The 19,179-nt window shown below is 67.2% G+C and overlaps 2 protein-coding genes across 4 annotated transcripts; one reads left to right on the forward strand and one right to left on the reverse strand.

Annotated features, from left to right (window-relative positions):
- Positions 1 to 312: 312 nt before the first annotated feature.
- On the reverse strand, positions 313 to 7,150 carry CDC25B (cell division cycle 25B). Of its 3 annotated transcripts, none has more exons than XM_064448769.1 (16): positions 6,892 to 7,150; positions 6,360 to 6,478; positions 5,629 to 5,680; positions 4,712 to 4,753; positions 4,417 to 4,453; positions 4,164 to 4,271; positions 3,964 to 4,083; positions 3,607 to 3,741; positions 3,369 to 3,446; positions 2,928 to 3,101; positions 2,701 to 2,796; positions 2,309 to 2,371; positions 2,103 to 2,201; positions 1,687 to 1,820; positions 1,449 to 1,560; positions 313 to 1,201 (listed from the first exon to the last, which is right to left on the reverse strand). In XM_064448769.1, exons 1-16 carry the CDS (start codon positions 6,981 to 6,983, stop codon positions 1,061 to 1,063), a joined length of 1,602 nt encoding a protein of 533 aa, XP_064304839.1. In that variant the 5' UTR covers positions 6,984 to 7,150; the 3' UTR covers positions 313 to 1,060. The 3 variants fall into 3 exon arrangements, with proteins under 3 accessions (XP_064304839.1, XP_064304840.1, XP_064304841.1); XM_064448770.1 differs by having other exon boundaries at positions 3,369 to 3,443; positions 6,892 to 7,149; XM_064448771.1 differs by lacking the exons at positions 5,629 to 5,680; positions 6,360 to 6,478; positions 6,892 to 7,150 and adding an exon at positions 5,032 to 5,202.
- Positions 7,151 to 13,349: 6,199 nt separating this feature from the next.
- On the forward strand, positions 13,350 to 18,710 carry SPEF1 (sperm flagellar 1). The gene is made up of 7 exons (XM_064448773.1): positions 13,350 to 13,499; positions 13,660 to 13,771; positions 15,163 to 15,319; positions 16,020 to 16,068; positions 16,318 to 16,372; positions 17,536 to 17,647; positions 18,462 to 18,710. The coding sequence occupies exons 1-7, from the start codon at positions 13,391 to 13,393 to the stop codon at positions 18,567 to 18,569; spliced, it is 702 nt and encodes a 233-aa protein (XP_064304843.1). The 5' UTR covers positions 13,350 to 13,390; the 3' UTR covers positions 18,570 to 18,710.
- The last annotated feature ends 469 nt before the right edge of the window (positions 18,711 to 19,179 follow it).

Genomic DNA, 19,179 nt, shown 5'->3' on the forward strand with positions numbered 1-19,179 from the left:
CATCCCGGGGTGGGGGTGGCAGGGCCTGGAGAAGGGGACTGGATCCCCCTGGGCCAGGTGGCCCTTGGGCGGGGGGGGGTGGGGTGGGGGTTGAGGAAGAGCAGCATGGCCTGGGGTACAAAGGACCACCTGGCCTGGGGGAAGCGGCAGGACCAGGATGGGGGATGCCCCCCAGCCCCATCCCTCCCCCTGCCCCACACATGACCCCAGGGGGCCAGCGGTGACCTGTAGCCCCGTGTCCCCCCCGGCCCCAGCACGGGGAGCTGCCCCCGTTGCTGTGGTGCCCACACGGATCAGGGGCGGGGACATGACTTTGCTCTCCCTCCTGACAGAATTATTAATGGGGGTGTAACAAAGACACCGTAAAAACAACCCAAAGGCCGGGTACAGCCTGACCCCGGGAAACAATCACACAATGGGGCATGCGCCCAGGGCCCCCCCACCCCCAGGCACCCCCCCCAAGCCGAGAGGGGTAAGGGTCCTGCGGCAAAGGAGGTTTAAGTGCTTTTTCTACAACAGTTCTGCCCATTAAGCCCCACCAGGGGCCCCCAGTTCTCCTGGGGAGCTCCCAGTCCTCACGCAGGGGGGTACCCACCACTCCCTGCCCCCTCAACAGGGCTCAGGGTGCAAGGGGAAGGGGCTGGAGTAATGGTTTGGAGAGGGGGGAGCTGCCCCCCAGTCCCTGAGCCCCACACCCCAGAGTGGGGGGGCTGGGGGAGGCAGCCTGCACCCACCACGGCTCTGCCCCCCTCCAAAGGAAGGCTGAACGTGGCAGTGACTTGGCCTGGGATGGAGGGAGCAGCCCCAGGCAGCCCCCACTCCCCGCCACAGCCCACAGCTACCATTTAAGGTAAAGCGTAAAACCTTTTACCCTGTTTTTAGGGTAAAAAGGGGGTAAAACCACAACCACCACCCCCCCTACACCCCTGCTGAGTTCAGTGATGTCGTACAAGACACCCGGCAGAGGAGAGGGCCGGGTTTTGGGCTGGGAGACGTTGCCTGATGGCAGCCCGGGGTGGGTGGGGGGCTGCAGGGGGTCCCACGTCCCCCTCCAGAGGCATCAGAAGTTCTTGAGGCGGCTGTAGAGCTCCCGCTTGCTGCGCTCGCCCGCCCAGGTGCGGCTCTTCAGGCGGAATTTGCGCAGGTCCTCCTTGAAGTCCTCGTGGTGCATGGGGCGGTAGTCCTGGGGCTCGCAGTGGGTCTGGGCACCCAAGGGCCCATCAGCACCCACAGTGCAACCCACCACACACGAGTAAACCCAGCAATCCCCCCCCAGCACAGCCCCCTGCCCCTAGAGGTACCATCCTCACGGAGGATGCGCAGAGCCAGACCTTCTCCTTCCCTCCTCGCAGGGCAGCGTTTGGGGAGAGGGTGTTTTCATCCCCCCTCAACCCTCCCCTCCCACCAGGGACCCCCTCCCACAGAGGGAGCAAACTCAGGGGGCTCACCTGGTACTGGGGGAAGAACTCCCGGTACCCCCCCTTCAAGACGTAGAGCTCTGGGTAGTGGAGGTGGGGGTACTCGTTACAGGCTCGGTCCTTCTCCCTGACGAACCGGCACCTGCGGGACACAGGGAAGGGCGACGGGGAGGGGCTGCAGCAGGGATCATCACTGAGCCAGGAGCCTGCCGTGCCTGGGGGGGGGTCCAGGAGGCCTCAGTGTCCACCATCCACCCCCCCAACTCACATCCTGGGTCCCCTCTCAGAGGAGAACTCGCAGTGGAAGATGACGATCACCCTCTTGCTGGCGTCGAAGGGCACAATGGGCTTCTTCAGCAGGAACTCCTCCACGTCCTGCTCCATCGGCAGGTTGACTGCGCCCTTGGGGAGGGAGAGGAGGACCTTCATCCCCTCTGCCTCCTGTTTCATGCAAGGGGGGGGGCCTCAGTACGCTGCCCCCAGCCTCCCCTGCACCAGCACCACTCCCCTTCCTCCTTCCTGGTGGGGCTCAGTACCTTTGGGGAGGCTCAAACCCCTCGGGGGGGGGGGGGGGGGGGGGAGGGAGTGGTTCAGCACCTTTCAGGTTTGATGGGTTTGAGACTCCCCCAACCCCCTCAGGAGCCCCCCAGCCCCAGCCCCGAGGGGCACAGCAGTGGTTCTGACCTTGATGTGGCCTCCCTCGTACTCGTAGGGGTACCTGCAGTCCACGATCACGCAGCTCTCGATGAGGCTGCTGAACTGCCCCGTCAGCACCGCCACCATCTGCGGGGGGAGCCCGTCACCGAGGCAGGGGGGCACGGGGAAGCGGGGAGGACACCAGGCAGGCAGCCCCACGGAGGGGTTTCGGGGAGAGGCTGCTGCTCCCTTACCATTTCGGGGGAAATGTACTTCAGGTCCTGGTGCTTCCCCTCCACCGTCTGCAGGAGGTAAGCCTGGAGGAGGGGCGAGATGCTGGGTCAGGATCCGTCCCGGGGGGACCTCCTAGTGCAGGGGCTGTCACCCGCACCCCCCAACCCAGAAGTTTGCTCCCCTGAGGGAGCCACGGCATGGTGCTGGCACAAGAGCAGCAGCGATCGGGCTCTTCATGTCCTACGGGGTCCACAGGCTGGAAAGTCACAGCCCCAAGTCCCCTTGTCCCCAAGGCAAGGGCCATCAGCTGGGTTTGGGCTCTTGCCCAGGCGCAGGGCTCCGCTGACAGCCCCTCTTGCTTTGGGGGAAGGGGGGGCAGCACCCCTGGCCTCCAGCACCCCCATGGCCCCACCTTGGAGAAGTCCCCGATGAGTTCCCGGTGGTCGCTGGCCAGCAGGTTCTCGATCTCCTCCTGGCAGAAGGACCTGGAGCGCAGCAGCCGCGCTTTCTGCGGGGGCACAAACCAAAGGCACCCAACTCCCGGCGTTACCGAAGGCACCGGCGCAGCCGCGGCACGGGGCGGTGCCACCGGGGACCGGGGCGAGGACGCCTCATCCCGAAGCCTTCCCCAGCACCCACCGGCTCCGCCGCCTCCTCGCCAGGGGTACCGGCCACGCTCCTCCGCCGCTTGGTTTTGACGGGGGTGTCCCTGTCCTGGGGCCGGTCTATCCGCTTCAGGATGGGCCTGATGATGCTGCTGGGCATCGAGGGCGAGCGGAAGAGCTGCCGGCACTTGCTGCGCTTTGCGGGACGCTGTGCGGGGAGAGCCCGTGTTGCTGCCCGGGGGTCTGGCATCTCCCTGCATCCCCCCCTCTCCCCCAAGCTCCCACCAGCACTGAGGGCAAGGGGACAAGGGTCCCACTCTGGTGGCCACGCGCCACCCCGGATGAACCCAAAGCCCCCAGGGCTGGTGCTGCTCACCAACCAGCCTCTTTGCCAAGGCCCATCACCCCCAGACCCCACCTTGGAGACCCCAGGGAGGAGCCTGGGACTCCATCCACCCCCGAGGCTCCAACATACCGGCTCTGCCTCCTCCTTCCTCACCAGTGGCGCGGTCAGCAGGTTCTCCATCCCCTGCGGCATGTCGGCATCGCTCTGCTGGGGCAGCAGCCGGGAGGGCCATGGGGGAGAGGCAGAGGAGAGGATGAAGGGGCCAAGTCCTGCTAACCACTTCCCAAGCCTCCCCCAGGCAGGGATGGACCCCATGCCCAGGGTCCATCCAACCCCACAGCCCCCCAGGTGGAGAAGCCCTCCTTACCTTCATCTCTTCCTCATCCAGGATCTCTATGAAGCCATCATCTTCCTCCTCAGACATGGAGGAGGTTAAGGAGCACCGGCGGAGTATGATGGGGCTCTCGCCCTGGGAGAAGTTTTCCTTCTCAGGGGTGTCAAACTGGGGAGGAACAGCCCACGACTTAGGAGCGGGGCCAGCCCCACGCCAGTCCTGCTTGGAGACAGGGTGTCCCCAAGAGCCCCCCCAAACCCCTTCAGCTCCCACATCCTCAGGTCTCCAGGGCAAACGTGGAGGTTGGAGCAGCAGGACCCCACTCAGCAGCCCCTGCAGCAGGAGCGCCCATCCCCGGTGCCCCCCAGAGTCCCCCCCAGCCCCTCTCACCAGCAGGCTGGGTGCAGAGCTGGGTCTCTGGGCAAAGGCATCCCTCCCCGCAGCCCCATCGCCAGCGGGCAGCCGGCTGCGCTGACCCGGCCGCTGCGGCTTCTTGAAGACAAACCCTTCCTGTGGTGGTGGGGGGGACATGGCATTAGCATCCCCCTGCCCCTTCCCCAGCCTCCCCCCAGCCTCGTTGTCCTCCTCACCTTGTCCTCGGGCTCCCTCCGGCCCCTCTGCTCGCTGGCCTGGCAGCTGTTGAACTCCCGGGAGTGGGAGATGTTCCTCAGGACAGGGCTGGCCCCCAGGAGCTGCAGCTGTGGGGCAGGTGGGGGGGTGAGAGGTGCTGCGCAGCCCCTGCCCTCCCCAGCTCCATCCACCTCCTCCTCCTCCCAGCTTGGCCAGGGGCGCAGCAGGGTCCGGCCTCTCTCCGCTCAGCCCTGCAGAGCCCTCGGGACTTACCGGCAGCGAGGGGATCCTCCGGATAAGGAGCTTATTGCTGCAAGAAGCAGGGTAAAAAAGAAAGATTGAATGAGAGAAAGTGCCCTGGCCCAGCAGCGTCCCGCGGAGGCTGGCACGGCCCCCCCGGTCCCCTGGGTCCCCGCAGCAGGGGTCAGGCCTCCCCAGAGCTGTCAGCCCGGGGCAGCAACTCCTCCAGACACAAAGCAACACCCGGGGCCTGATCCAGAGCCCGGGAAAGGCATGGGGACAGCCCGGCTTTTGGGTCTGGGCACGGGGACAAAGCCCCTGCACTTACTCTTTGAGAACTCTCCCGGACTCCAGGATCGCTTTGTCGAAGCTGTAGGGAGAGGAGAGCCAAGGTTAGGGGGGGAACGAGCCCTGTGCCCCAACCTGGGCAGCCCAGGAGCCCCGGGGATGGGCAGCCCCAGCCCTCACAGTGCTCCCACCCCACGCAAGGGCCGGCAGCCCTGCAGATGGAGAGCAGCCGGGGCTTTCAGCCCCACAAAGGGTTAAAGCCCCATCTGGACACTGCTGCTTTCAGGCTGAGGACCCCAATCGGGGGCTTTGGAGGGAGGGGGTGCAGCACGCCGGGGTGGTCCGGGGCACCCCACTGACCTCGCTCGGCGCCCAGACAAAGCCGGCGTCGGGGCCCCACGCTCTCCACCTGTATGTAAATCCCCCACGGCGGGGATGCCGGGGATGCTGGCCGGCAGCCATATGGCCCTGCCGGCGGCACGCCGTGGCAGGACCGGCATCGGCACGTCCCCCCGCCGCCGAGCACCCCCAGCCCCACCATCTGCCCCCCGTTACTCCTTCACCCGGCACATCTGCCAAAGCCGGGACCTGCCAACGGCCGGGCAGGCGATGCCGCCGGCACAGCGCTGGTGCCCCCCTCCTTTTTGGGGCGGGGGGGAGGGAGGCAGAGCCTCTCACCCCCCCGCACCGGGTTTTGCTCTCAGCTGAACCCTGCACCCCCACCCCGCGGGGCCCGTGCGGCAGCACCCCAAGGCTCCCCGGGGCGGGTGCTGGGAGCCCGGGGGGTGCTCAGCGCCCCCCCCCGCTGCTCCAGGGCAGCCAGCCCGCCCCGCCGGCGCAGCCCGGAAGAGGATTTGGCCAAGCCGGGGCAAGGAAGCGCCGTGCGGGCTTCCTGCCTGCCCCCGCTGCCAGACCCCTGCCTGCGGCGGAGCCGCGGGGGACACACGGGGTACTCACGCTTCCTCCAGCACCGGAGGGTCCTCCTGCGTGGGGGAGTCCAGCCCCACTCCTGTGGGAACAAGGGGCAGGGGTAGCAGCCGGGGAGGGGGACGGAATCGGGCGCCGCTGGGGACCCGCTTCGGCACAGCGCCGGCGCTGCTCCCGCCGGGACCTTTGCAGGATGCGGCCCCCCACACCCCGGCTGTGCCTCCCCACTGCTCCGGCCAGCGCTGGGGAGGGGGCTGCGGCCGGTGGTAGCCGCCGAGTGCTCGTGGGGGGCCCAGCGTGGCGAGGGGGGGTGGCACCGACCCATCCCGGCCAGGATGTCCCACATCACCCCGACCAGGGACCCCGCTGGGGGGATCTGTGGCTGAGACCCTCCCCAGGAGCGGGACCTGGGGGGCTCTTGCCCCCTGTGCCCTGTGGGGAAGGGGCCGCAGTCGGAAGTGCAGGGAAGGAAGTCCCAGTTTGAAGCAGGCGTGGGCTGAGTGCCTGGCGGGAATGACTCAGAGCTGGGGGGGGGGGGGGGGGGCCCGGCTCCCACCTGCACCCCAAGAAGCCCCCAGCCTCAAATCCCTTCTTTGCCTCCCCAGCCGCTCGGCCAAGCCCCCTCCCCACATATAGGGGCCCCGTGCCCACATACCCCCCACCCAGCCGCCAGGAGACACCCCCCCCGCCATTGCACAGCTCCCTGTGCACATCCCCAGCCCCAAAGAGGGGTCGGGGGGGCCACAGGGCCCATCACTCACCCGCATCCGAGGACTCGGAGGAGACAGAGTCCCGGGAGGAACCTGAGGCCATCGGCTCCGGGGACAGGCGGGACTGCTGGCTCTGGAAGGGCAGCCCCCGCTTTGGGGTGTCCCAGTGGCTGCGGGCAGGGGGACACGGGTGGGGGTCAGCCCACGGGGACCTCTGGTACCCGGGGTGCCCCTCGCCCCTTCCCCGGGGGGGGCAGAAGCAGGGGTTAAGGGAGGGGAGCCCCAAAACGCCTCACCCCCCCGCCACGGCAGGGTGCCACCCGCGGGCTCAATACAGGCCGCCCTGAGCCACGCGTGGGGCGGCCCGCGCCTCCCGTGTCCGGCAAGAGGAGTCACGCGTGGGGCACTCCGCATCTCCACAACCCGCAGAAGCCACGCACGGGGCAGCCCGGGGGACCCGCAGGTGCCACGCGTGGGGAACAGCCCCTACCCGACAGCGCGAACCACGCGTGAAAGAGCCTATAGCCGGCAACAAGACCCAGGCGTGGAGCAACCCCACGTCCCTCTCCCGGCCCCCACTCACCTGCCCAGCCCCACCAGGTTGTCCATGTCCAACGCCAACGTGGTGACCGGGGACATCCCGGGCAGCCCACGCCGGCCGCCCCGCGCCGCCATGCGGGGCCGCGAAACCCACCGAAAACCAATTTAAAAATAGATATATCGCGATATAATCCGCTCTGTGGTTGCTTTCCCCCCCCCCACTCACGCCCCCAGGAGCGGGGTCGCGCCGCGCGGGTCCGTGGCCGGTGTGGGGGGGCCCCGGCCGGGCGCGCGCTGCCGCCGCCCCTATTTATATTCGAAAAATAACAGGGGCGAAGCGCGGCGGGAGCCAATGGGGCGGCCCCGGCCGCCCCCGTGGGGCAGGGCCACGCCGCGCCGCGCCGCGGGCCGGGGGCGCGCGGGGGTGGGGGTGCACGCGTGGGGGGGGCGGGGAGGGCTCATGGCTGGGGGGGTGGAGGGGTGCGGGGCGGGGGGACGCGGGGGGGTCATGGCCGGGAGGGGGACACGGGAGGGGACATAGCTGGGGGGGAACGTGGGCTGGGGGACACAGAGGGGGACGTGGCCGGAGGGACATGGTGGGGGTCATAGCTGTGGGGGGACACAGAGGGGACCGGGGGGGGGGGTCATAGCTGGGGGGAGGGGGGCATGGCTGGGGGGGGACATAGCTGAGGGGGAATGTGGAGGGGGACATGGCTAGGGGGGACACAGAGGGGGACGTGGCCGGAGGGACATGGTGGGGGTCATAGCTGTGGGGGGACACAGAGGGGGCCATGGCTGGGGGGTCCATGGCTGGGGGGGACACAACATGGAGGGGTGCATGGCTGGGGGACACGGGGGGGTCATGGCTGGGGGGGGACATGGGAGGGGACATAGCTGAGGGGGAACACGGAGGGGGACATGGCTGGGGGACACAGAGGGGGTCATGGCTGAGGGGGCATGGTGGGGGTCATAGCTGTGGGGGGGACAAAACATGGAGGGGTGCATGACTTGGAGGACACAGTGGGGGACATGGCTGAGGGGGGACACAGGGGTGCATGACTTGGGGTGGGGTGTGGAGGGGTGCATGGCTTGGGGGACATGGTGGGGGGCTGTGACCGGGAGGGGACGTGGAGGGATGCATGGCTGGGGGTTCTCGGGGAAATGGCTGGGGGGGGACACGGCTGGGGGGAGACACAGAGGGGTGCATGGCTGGGGACGCATGTGATTGGGGGGCTGCGTAGTGGGGTGCACAGCTGGGGACGGTGGGTGGCAGGTGTGCGATGGGTGTATGTGGGTGATGGTGTGGCTCTGGGGAGGTCGCAGTATTTGGACACAGGTCCCTCCTGGCCCCCCCTGGCCCCCTGCCACGTGCCAGCTCCAGGGCCTGGAGTGGGTGCTGGGGGGTGCTGGCCTCAGCCCCAGTGTGAACTGGGGTTAGACTGGGGGCCAGCCCCACATTGGGAAGGGAAGGGGCCCACATTGCCCACCGCAGCCCTAACGAAAAAGCTGGAAAGCTCAAAATACCCCTTCCCACATGGACCCACTCCACAGCCTGCAGGGACCGGGGCTGCCCCTCGCCCCGCTGTTCCCCATGGGGTCCTGGCTGGGTACCCCCCACTCCTCCCGGCTTAGACACCCACCGGTGCCAAAGCCACGTGCTGCCGTGCATCCCTGGGCCTCGGTGCTGCCTGAAACCCAAACCTTCCACCCTGTCCCCCCAGCCTGGTCCCTCGCCGGGCATGGACCTCCATCTGTCTGCCTGGGGAGGGCGGCTGGCCAGACCCCTGCCCGGGGAGGGGGTCTCCAGCCCAGCTGGGGGCTTTCCAATGGAAAGCTGGGCAGGAATGCGCTGGGCGGCCGCGGCCTGGGTGGCCATCCCAGCCTGTCATCCATTGTCCCCAGCCCCATTCTTTCCTTTCAGAGAGGAAAAGAAAAGAGGAGGGGGTGGCCGGGCTGGAGACCCCCTCCCCAGCCAGGGCAGGGGCAGGTGAGTGGGCAGCTCTCCCAGCTGGGGGTGGCATTTGGTCTGGCTGGCTCCGGCGACACCCCCATACTGGCCAGACCCTGCCCTCCCAGAGTGAGCGAAGGGCATGGGGGGTCCCCTGCCCCCCACCCCACCCAGGGATGCCAGGCATGTCCCAGTGCATCCCAGCACATCCCAGTACAGCAGCGGGGCTGGGGATCTGTGCTGCAGTGGGCTGCGGGTCCCCGGGGGGTGGGTGCAGCACCCAGGGTGCCCCAGGGAGGAGGACAGGCATCCCCGGGGCGGGGGGCTCGCTGGCCCCCCAGCGCTGCTGGGCGGCTGCAGGATGTCCTCCCTGGCCACCAAGGGCTTTAATTGCTTCCAGCCACAGAAGGCTGGGCTGGGGCCGGGGGCCGGGGGGCCCAGCGCTGGTGGCCGCCCCGAGCCCATGCTGGGGGCCTCGGGGAGGGAAGGGGGTCTCCAGCCAGCTCAGCCACAGCTGCACGGGGGAAGGCTCATGGGGCTCTGCAGGCAGCTGCCCCACTGGGGAAAGGGCCACATGCTCTGGTCTTCCCCCCCCCCCCCAAACAGAGGGTTTTGGGGAGTGGGGCTGCAAAGAGGGGGATGGGGGACTCCCCAGGGTGCTGCAGAGCCCCTTCTCTGCAGCAGGACCTGCACAAAGCCCCATCTGCTCCTCTCCATTGTGGGATGCAGGGGTGGGCCCCCCCCGGAGCCCCCCACCTCCACGGGCCCCCCTGGAGCCCCCCACCTCCCTGGTGTGCTGCTGCCTGCCCTGGGGCAGGGGCTTGGGTGAAGCCAGGGCATGGTGTGTGGGGAGGGGGGCTTTAGGAGCTGGAGGAGGCTGGCTTGCTTTAATGGCCACACAGCAAGAGCTGCCATAAAGATTACTCTAATTAACGAGGATGGAGTGGGGGGCTGTTGGCAGCGGCAGGGCTGGGCTGGGGGTGGGTGACAGTCCCCCCCTGCCCCAGGGCTGCACCCCCATGGCATCCCACCCCACCGACTGGCTGTGGGTGTCCCACCGCCTCCCCGCGCCCCTCACCCAGACTGGGCTGCCCCAATGTGGGACCCCCACCTGGAGGACCAGTTCCCCCTGCCTTCAGGAAATAATCCCACAGCATCCCCTTTTCCCTCTGGCTTCCCTCCCAGCCTGGGTGCTCTGGGCAGGAACACACCCCAAAACCACTGACATCTTCCACAAAAGCTTTTGCCCGACCACAGGAAACCTGTTTTCTGCCCCAAGAGGGTTTAAGGGCAAAGCATGCCCATTCACCTGTTTTTTTCCAAATTCTTTATAACCGTGGCTGGTTATTTGGGGGCGGGGGGGCATCGCTGCTGTGCACGGGGCGGCTGCGGCAGGACCCCGGTGCCCTCGGCGCTGGCCCCAGGGGATCTGTGGGGCAAGGCCCCACACGTGGGGTGACACGGCGTGGCATGATGGCAGGGGATGCAGGAGGAGGGTACCAGCCTCTGGCTCCCTCCCCGCTGGTGCCCTGCGGCTGAGGGACGGAGCATCCCCGGGGTCCTGCGTGGCAGCTCGTGGGCAGCACGCACGTGGCAGCACGCCGCCGTGGCCTGTGTCACCGCGGGCATCGCGAAGCCACCGGCCCCAGCTCGGGAATGCGGCGGCTCTGGGTGGGGGTCGTGGCTGAACAACGGTGCAGGTGGCGAGCGGGGGCATCACCCACCTCCCCAGACGTGGGCCGCGTGGGGCTCCAGGCACCTTAGCGCCAAAATACAGGATTTGAGAGATTTTAAAGCTGGAGGAACACAAGAGGAGGATGATGGTGGCAGCGAGATGCCGAAGGGCTGCTGGTGGTGGTGGCACGGAAAGTGGCCTTGCCGGCACAGCCAGGACCCGCGGCCGCGGTGGAGGCTCTGGCTGAGGCTGCAGTTTCAGGAGGTGCGGACGGAGGGTCCTGGGGTTCACGGAGCAAAACCTCCCCACCCTGAAGCATCCGCCGCTGTGGTGGGGAGGAAACTGCGGGGGGGCAAAGGGGCGTCTCCGTCCCCCCCTTCCTGTTTTGCTGCTTTCTGCTCCGCGCACCCAGGGGAGGCTGCGGCTGCCACCCGCTCCTGCGGGGGCCCGGGGAGGGTGGCTGCTGCCAGAACCCTGCCCTGCCAGGGAGAGGGGGATTCTGGCTCGACTCGCTGAATTTAGTTTTGGTTTGGCCAAAAATAAACCATTTCAGGCTCCTTTTATCTTCAGTGAGAAGCAAACCAGGAGCGAAACCCCATCAGACCCCCCTTTTTGCAGCTGCTGTGGCCAGAAGAGGGACAGGGTGGGGAAACTGAGGCACACATCCTGCAGGGCTGCCGGTGGCAGAGTTGGAGCTCCCGGGTCTGGGCTCTGCCGTGGTGAAGGAGCGGAAGGGACCGTGCAGGCGGCAGCAGCAGATAAACTGCCCCCTCGGCGGGAGCCATCCCCACGCTGTCCCCGTCCCACCTCGCTGGGGACCAAGCCGCAGGCGGGGCTTATCGGCATCCCCAGCGTCTCACTCCCCCCCTGGTATTGCTGCCCACAGCGCTGTAACCTGCCCATTCCTGCCCATGTGGGGGGGACTACGATGTCCATCCCAAGGAGGGTGTCCATCCCAAGGGTCCATCCCAGCTGTGGTGCCCATCCCTGGGAAGTGTCCCCCCGCAGCGGGTGCCCCCCAGGAGGGGATTGCAGGCCCTGGGCACAGACTTGGGGTACCCACTGCCAAGAGCAACATCTCCAGCTGATCTTTAGCCTGAACGGATGGGAGCTGGAGCCCCCCATCACATTGGGGTCCACCATAGGATCATCTTGGGATCCTCTTCCTTGCACCTTCCCAGAGCGGCGACCCCCCCTTGCTTGGGGTCCTCCTTGCTGGTGGGTGCTGGGGACTCCCCTGGCCTCCCCCACTACTTGTGGCCCCCCTTGACCTGGTTCTGGACCCCTAAAAGCCCCCTCTTTGCTCAGGGACCCCTTTGCTGTGGTCTCACCACCCCCAGGCCCTCTCCTGTTGCATGTAGCCCCCCAGAGCCTCCCAGTAGCTTGGGGCCCCCAATCACCATGGTCCTGGGCCCCTCATTGCTCACAGGCTCCCTCAATCTGGTTCTGCATCCCCTAGATGCCCCCTCCTGCTCTGAGCCCCCCAGACACCCCTTGCCCAGGATTCCCAGGCCCCTCCTTGCTCAGAGCCCCTCCAGATCCCTAGGCCACCCTTGATCTGAGTGCCCCAGGGCGCCCCTTCCCAGGACACCCAGACCCCTCCAACTTGTTCAGAGTCCCTCAGACCCCCATTTCTCAGGATCCCCAGACAACCCCCTTGCTCTGAGCCGCCCCCAGACCCTCTGTCCTCCTCTCCTAAGACCCCCAGACCCCCCGCATTGCTCAGAGCCCTGCATTCCCCCATCACTCAGGACCCCCAGACCCCCTCCATTCCTCCATCGCTCAGCCACCCCGCATTGCTCAGGACCCCCATACCCCCATCGCTCAGGACCCCCAGACACCCCCCTGCTCCCCCATCACTCAGCCCCCCTCCCATCGCTCAGGACCCCCAGACACCCCCCTGCTCCCCCATCGCTCAGGACCCCCAGACACCCCCCCGTTCTCCCCCATCACTCAGCCCCCCTCCCATCGCTCAGGACCCCCAGACACCCCCCTGCTCCCCCATCGCTCAGGACCCCCAGACCCGCCCCGTTCTCCCCCATCGCTCAGGACCCCCTGACGCCCCCCTCATGCCCAGACCCCCTCATTGCTCAGACACCCCCATCGCTCAGGGCCCCCAGACCCCCCCCGTTCTCCCCCATCGCTCAGGACCCCCAGACCCCCGCCGTTCTCCCCCATCGCTCAGGACCCCCAGACCCCCATCGCTCAGGACCCCCTGACGCCCCCCCCATGCCCAGACCCCCTCATTGCTCAGACACCCCCATCGCTCAGGGCCCCCAGACCCCCCCCGTTCTCCCCCATCGCTCAGGACCCCCAGACCCCCGCCGTTCTCCCCCATCGCTCAGGACCCCCAGACCCCCATCGCTCAGGACCCCCTGACGCCCCCCCCGTGCCCAGACCCCCTCATTGCTCAGACACCCCCATCGCTCAGGGCCCCCAGACCCCCCCCGTTCTCCCCCATCGCTCAGGACCCCCAGACCCCCGCCGTTCTCCCCCATCGCTCAGGACCCCCAGACCCCCATCGCTCAGGACCCCCTGACGCCCCCCCCGTGCCCAGACCCCCTCATTGCTCAGACACCCCCATCGCTCAGGGCCCCCAGACCCCCCCCGTTCTCCCCCATCGCTCAGGGCCCCCAGACCCCCCCCATTCTCCCCATCGCTCAGGACCCCCTGACGCCCTCCCCGTGCCCAGACCCCCTCATTGCTCAGACACCCCCATCGCTCAGGGCCCCCAGACCCCCCCCGTTCTCCCCCATCGCTCAGGGCCCCCAGACCCCCCCCATTCTCCCCCATCGCTCAGGACCCCCAGACCCCCCCCGCCCGCTGCCGGCCGCCGGCGCGCTCCCAGCATGCCCCGCGGCGCCGTTGCCATGGCGGCGGGACGCGGCCCGGCCGGGCCCGGGGGTGGCGGCAGGCCTCATGGCGGGCGGCGGGGCGGCGGGCGAGCTGCCGGCCCTCTACGCCTGGCTGGACACCCTGCCGCTCTCCCGGCCCCGCAGGAGCATCGCCCGCGACTTCAGCGACGGGGGTGGGCGCGGCGGGACCGGCGGGGGGGGGGGGGCGCCGGGCCGGGGGCCGGGGGTGGGCCCCAGGTGGGTGCCGGGCCTGGGGAGCGCAGGCCGCGGGCGGCGGGGGTGGTTCGCGGGGTGCCCGCCGCCCCCAGCCCCTCTCCTCCCCTCTTCCCCCAGTGCTGGCAGCCGAGGTGGTGAAATTCTTCTTCCCCGCCATGGTGCAGCTGCACAGCTACGTGCCCGCCAGCTCCACGCCGCAGAAGCTCGCCAACTGGGGGCACCTCAACAGGTACCAGCCTGATCTCCTCCTGTGGCCCACCGACCCGCCCGGTGCGTCAGGGAGAGGCTGCGGGTGGTGTCTGCCGGGGCTTTCGTAAAGCCTTTGGCACCGTCTCCCACAGCATTCCCCTAGAGAAACTTCCCCTGGAGAAACTGGCGGCTCCTGCCTTGGAGAGGTGGACTCTTCGCTGGACAGAAAACCAGCTGGGTGGCCGAGCCCAGAGAGTGAACAGAGCTGAATCCAGTCAGCAGCTGGTCACAAGGGGTGTTCCCCAGGGCTCAGTTTTGGGGCCATTTCTGTTTGATAACAACAATCTGGACGAGGGGATCGAGGGCACCCTCAGTGAGTTGCAGATGACACCAAGCTGGGCGGGAGTGTCGATCTGCTGGAGGGCAGGGAGGCTCTGCAGAGGGACTGGGACAGGCTGGATCCATGGGCCGAGGCCAGTTGTGTGAGGTTCAACAAGGCCAAGTGCCGGGTCCTGCCCTTGGGTCACCCCAACCCCAGGCAGCGCCCCAGGCCTGGGGCAGAGGGGCTGGGAAGTGCCCGGCGGAGAAGGCCCTGGGGGTGCTGGCTGACAGCCGGCTGGGCATGAGCCAGCAGTGCCCGGGTGGCCAAGGAGGCCACCAGCCCCCGGGCTTGTGTCAGCACTGGTGTGGCCAGCAGGGGCCGGGCAGGGATGGGGCCCCTGTGCTCGGCCCTGGGGAGGCCCCACCTCGAATGCTGGGCTCAGGTTTGGGCCCCTCGGGACAAGAAGGGCCTGGAGGGGCTGGAGCGTGTCCAGAGAAGGGCAGCGGGGCTGGGGCAGGGTCTGGAGCACAAGTGTGCTGGGGGGCGGCTGAGGGGGCTGGGGGGGTTTAGCCTGGAGAAGGGGGGGCTGAGGGGAGCCCTTCTCGCTCTCTGCAGCTGCCTGAGAGGGGCTGGAGTGAGGGGGGGGCTGGTCTCTGCTCCCAGGTCACCAGTGACAGGACGAGAGGGAACGGCCCCAGGCTGCGTCAGGGGAGGTTTAGGTTGGAGATGAGGGAAAATGCCTTCCCTGCCAGAGCGGTCAGGCCCTGGCACAGGCTGCCCAGGGAGGTGGGGGAGTCACCGTCCTGGGGGTATTTAAAAGATGTGTAGACGTGGCACTTAGGGCATGGTTTAGGAGACATGGTAGCTTTGGGTTAAGAGTTGGCCTTGATGATCCTAGAGGTCTTTTCCAACCTTAATGATTCCATGATTCTATGATTCTAAGAGTACCAGGGGGGCAGCCCCCCTGCTCCCCCTTGCTGGGAGCAACGTGCTGCCCCACAGAGTGTCCCTCTTTGGGGACCAGGCCAGCTGGGACACAGGTCAGGGTGCCGCAGGCAGGGGATGCCTGCCTCATGCTCTCCTGGGCACTCATTTGTCTCCTCTTCTAGGAAAGTGCTGAGTAAGCTGAATTTCTCCATCCCGAATGACGTGATCCGGCAGGTCGTGCAGTGCCGGCCGGGCGTGGTGGAGCAGGTGCTGCTCCTGCTGCGGCAGAAGATCGAGGAGAAGCAGAAGCAGAGCAAGGTGGTGCCCGGCCCAGGCCAGGTCAGCGGGGGCTGGGGGAAAGGGGGCACTTGGCGTGCCGCCTCCTGCTTTTAGATGCCATGTGCTACGGGCTGGGGGGTGATGAGGGCGAGTAGCCACCCCACTGAGAGATCAGTGTAATCAGGGTAGGGCCAGGGGGACCCAGCTGAGCTCCAGACGTCCTTGTCGGCATCGCTTTCCCCCCATGTGCCTCTTTCTCCTCATCATGAGGATCCCACTGCTGTCTCCCTGTCTGCAGCTCTGTGGGGAAGCATAGTGGGGTGTTCCGAGGCAGGGGAGCCCCTCGCGTGGGCAGAGCTGGGGTGGGAGCACCCTGCTGGGAGCGATGCGGGCGGCAGAGCCGGCCTCGCTCGGTGGCCGCAGATGGCAGCCGTGCACCGTCGTCGGAAGCGCGGCGGCCCCGCTCGCTCCGCAAGCCTTGGCTTGGCCTGGGCAGCCCGGGAGGAGCCGCTGTGAGTGGGGAGGAGAGGGGACGCCATCCCCATCACGTTCTGTCCCCACCGCCCGTCACCCGGCCCTCCTCGCTGTGCTCCCCGCTCATGTGAGACACAAAGAGCCATGTGGGCTTGGGGGTACCATGTCCCCCATTCTCCTGACCCTGGGGCCCTCTCCCTGCACGGGGGCTGTTTGTGGGCTCTCGCACAGGGAGCACCATGGCGTGTGGCCAAGCCTGAAGGTGTTTCCCTGCCTCTCCATGCAGGAGCCAGGTGTACGGGCAGTGCTGGAAGAGGTCAGCTACCTGGAGACGGGTAGGGCTGGTGTGCAGCGCGGCAGAGAGGAGGGTCCCATCCCGGCCATGCTATGGGCTCACCGGGGTCCAAACCCCAAACTGTGACCATTCCGGTCCCTGGAGGGGGCACCCACAGCCCTGCCTTGTGCAGGGGCACCCAGATAACGAGCTTGGCCAGCCCTGGGGGGATTGCTGGAAGGGGGTTTCGCCGTGGTTGGGGGGGCAGAGCTGTTTGGGGAGATCATGTGCTAACTGCTGCATTTTGCAGGCTACTCAAAGGTGAAGAGTGGAGGCTGCACTCAGGAGTCTCCCAGGGCTGCCGGGTAAGAGGTGCTGGTCATGCTCGCTGGTGATGTGTCCTTCTGGGTGAAGGGATTCCTGGGCGAAGGGACAGAGCGTCCCCTCAGCGAGTTCCCTGATGATCCCAAGCTGGGAGGAGCGGCTGATGCACCAGAGGCTGTGCTGGCATCCAGCGAGAGCTGGGCAGGCTGGAGAGCTGGGCCCAGGGGAACCTCAGGGAATTCAACACGAGCACGTGCAGGGTCCTGCCCCTGGGGAGGAACAGCCCCCCGCACCAGCACAGGCTGGGGGGGACCTGCTGGAGAGCGGCTCTGCTGAGAAGGCCCTGGGGGTGCTGGGGGGCAGCGAGGTGACCCTGAGCCAGCACTGGGCCCTTGGGGCCAAGGGGGCCAGCGGTGCCCTGGGGTGCATGGAAAGGAGCGTGGGCAGCAGGGCGAGGGAGGTTCTCCTCCCCCTCTGCTCTGCCCCAGTGAGGCCACATCTGGGGGGCTGCATCCAGGTCTGGGCTTCCCAGTTCAAGGAGGACAGGGAACTGCTGGAGGGAGTCCAGGGGAGAGCTACGGAGATGGTCAGGGGCTGGAGCATCTCCCTTGTGAGGAAAGGCTGAGAGACCTGGGCTTGTTCAGCCTGGAGAAGAGAAGGCTGAGGGGGGATCTCATCAATGCCTATAATTATCTGAAGGGCGGGTGTCAGGGGGATGGGCCGGGCTCTTTTCAGCGGTGCCCAACGCCAGGCCAAGGGGCAACGGGCACAAGCTGGAACACGGGAAGCTCCCCCTGAACATGAGGACAAACCCCTTCCCTGTGCGGGTGCCAGAGCAGGGGCACAGGCTGCCCAGAGAGGCTGTGGGGTCCCTTCCCTGGAGACATTCACCCCCCGCCTGGACGCGGCCCTGTGCCCCTGCTCTGGGGGTGCCTGCTCCAGCAGGGGGTGGGACGGGGTGAGCTCCAGAGGGCCCTTCCGACCCCCGCCACTCTGGGATGCTGTGATTCTTGGGGGGGTGCTTGAGGGAAGGGGTCCCCGCGGGGGCCAAGGGAGCCCTGTGCCACAGGGGAAGCATGTGTGGCGCAGGACACGGAGGAGCCAGGTGTGCGCTTGAGCCCCGCAGCCTGTCTGGCTCTGTGGGCTGCGAGCAACGCTGCAGGAGGGGTCAGTCATTGTCCCGGTGTTTCCATTCCCCGTCCAGGGTGAAGAAGAGCCTCCGCAGCTGTGTCCAACCTCCCCTGGGGGATGGCGCCGGCTCCCTGCAGCTGTTGGAGAGGGATCAGGCTCTGCTCCTGGCGCAGGAGACCATCCAGGTGAGCCCACCCTCCATCGCCCCAGCCAACACCGTCCCCGTGGCAGCACCGAGCAGCTCTGGCTGCTCCCCGGCAGTGCTGGGCTCCTAAAAGATCTGCTCAACCCGGGCTAGAAAGGCAGCGATAGCTCAGCACGGCCCCGAGGTGCGGTTCGGTCCCTGCAGCCACGTCAATCCGTGATTCCCAAATGTTCCCGTTCCTCATCCATTCTGGTCCAGCCCGCAGTAACGACAGGTGATGCGGAACGGGCATCGCGGCTGCGCAGAGCCTCCGCACACGCTTGCCGTGGCCCCTGGGCTGTCCCAGAGCTGCAGACCAGGCTCCGGGCATCCCTTATTCCACCCTGGGCAGTGGGTGATTTTTGAAACAGAGCTTTATTCAGCACTGAGCCAGGGCAGTGGCTCTGTCTTGCCTAAAAATGGGGCTTTTCTGCTGGAAAACATCTCCTAAGATGTAAAATTTTGAAAGAGGGGAAGGAATGTTGTGGGGCTTCTCGGGTGGGAAGAGTTGTCACCAGGTCCTGGTGGGGAGCTGGGGCTCCCGGGCTGTGTTTTGGGGGAGCATTTGCTCGATGCAGGTTGTGGGAGCAGGAATAAAGACCCCAAATCTGGCGCTGGTGTCACCTGCCTCAGTTTCCCCTGTGGTTAAAGATGCCTGATGCTGCTCTGTGACACTGGCAGCCACCTCAGCGGGGCCCTGAGCCCCTCGTCCTCCCTGTGCCCCCCCCCTCACTGCTGGGCCTGGCTGGGTTGTATGGATGTGCCTCCCACCCCCCGAAAACCCAAGCTAAAGGGGTGTCGGGGTCTCTGCTCAGATCCTGCAGCTGAAGGTGGGGAGGTTGGAGCAGCTGCTGCACCTCAAGAACATGCGGATAGACGACCTCAGCCGGCGTCTGCAGGAAGCCCAGCGCCAACAGCGGTGAGCGGACCCTCGCCCACCCGCAGCCCCTCACCCACTGCTGCCCCCCACCGCCTGCCCTACGTCTCCCTCCCGTGGGAGCTTCTCCTGAGCTGAAAGAGCCATCCCAGTGCCTCGAGTTTAATTAAAAAGCCGGGATATCGCTTGGGGACCTCCCCAAGGCTGTGTCGCTGTGGGGGTCCTGCCTGCCCCAGCCTGGTAGTGTTTATCTCCTGTGCAGTGTCAGAGGGCAGTCGGATTAATCGGCCTGGGCCATGCGCGAGCGGAGGCTGGGATTTAATCCTTTATCTAAAACCATTTGTTTTTTATAATCTCTGAGAAAACCCGTGCCTCGGCACGCCGACCTGCTGGCGGGGCAGCTGGGGAGCAGCGCCGGGGCTCAGCCTGGCACTGCCTGCCACACACACCAACAGCGCTGGCAGCCCTGCCGCGGCTCCTCCGCTCGTATCCCGCCGGTGCCGGAGCTTCCCAGCGGTGGGGAGATGCCTGGGGGTGGCTCTGGGCACAACCATCCCTGCGCTGGGGTCACCTGCCGCCTGTTTAGGGTAAAAACCCTGTTGTTTGTTCATCGGAGGGGCCGAGCCGTGCGCCGTGTCACGCGTGCCGGAGGCGAG

The sequence above is a fragment of the Phalacrocorax carbo genome, chromosome 4 (genome assembly GCF_963921805.1).
Source record: "Phalacrocorax carbo chromosome 4, bPhaCar2.1, whole genome shotgun sequence".
NCBI classification, from domain to species: Eukaryota; Metazoa; Chordata; class Aves; order Suliformes; family Phalacrocoracidae; genus Phalacrocorax; species Phalacrocorax carbo.

What these genes read in the sequence shown, in the direction of transcription:
- CDC25B (XM_064448769.1), bottom strand. Translation starts at nt 6,983, where the DNA reads ATGGCGGCGCGGGGCGGCCGGCGTGGGCTGCCCGGGATGTCCCCGGTC. An exon ending in AACCTGGTGGGGCTGGGCAG is followed by an intron (nt 6,479 to 6,891) that starts GTGAGTGGGGGC and finishes CCCTGCCCGCAG; the next exon opens with CCACTGGGACACCCCAAAGC. An exon ending in CTCCGAGTCCTCGGATGCGG is followed by an intron (nt 5,681 to 6,359) that starts GTGAGTGATGGG and finishes TTGTTCCCACAG; the next exon opens with GAGTGGGGCTGGACTCCCCC.
- SPEF1 (XM_064448773.1), top strand. Translation starts at nt 13,391, where the DNA reads ATGGCGGGCGGCGGGGCGGCGGGCGAGCTGCCGGCCCTCTACGCCTGG. An exon ending in TGGTGCCCGGCCCAGGCCAG is followed by an intron (nt 15,320 to 16,019) that starts GTCAGCGGGGGC and finishes CTCTCCATGCAG; the next exon opens with GAGCCAGGTGTACGGGCAGT. An exon ending in GGTCAGCTACCTGGAGACGG is followed by an intron (nt 16,069 to 16,317) that starts GTAGGGCTGGTG and finishes TGCATTTTGCAG; the next exon opens with GCTACTCAAAGGTGAAGAGT.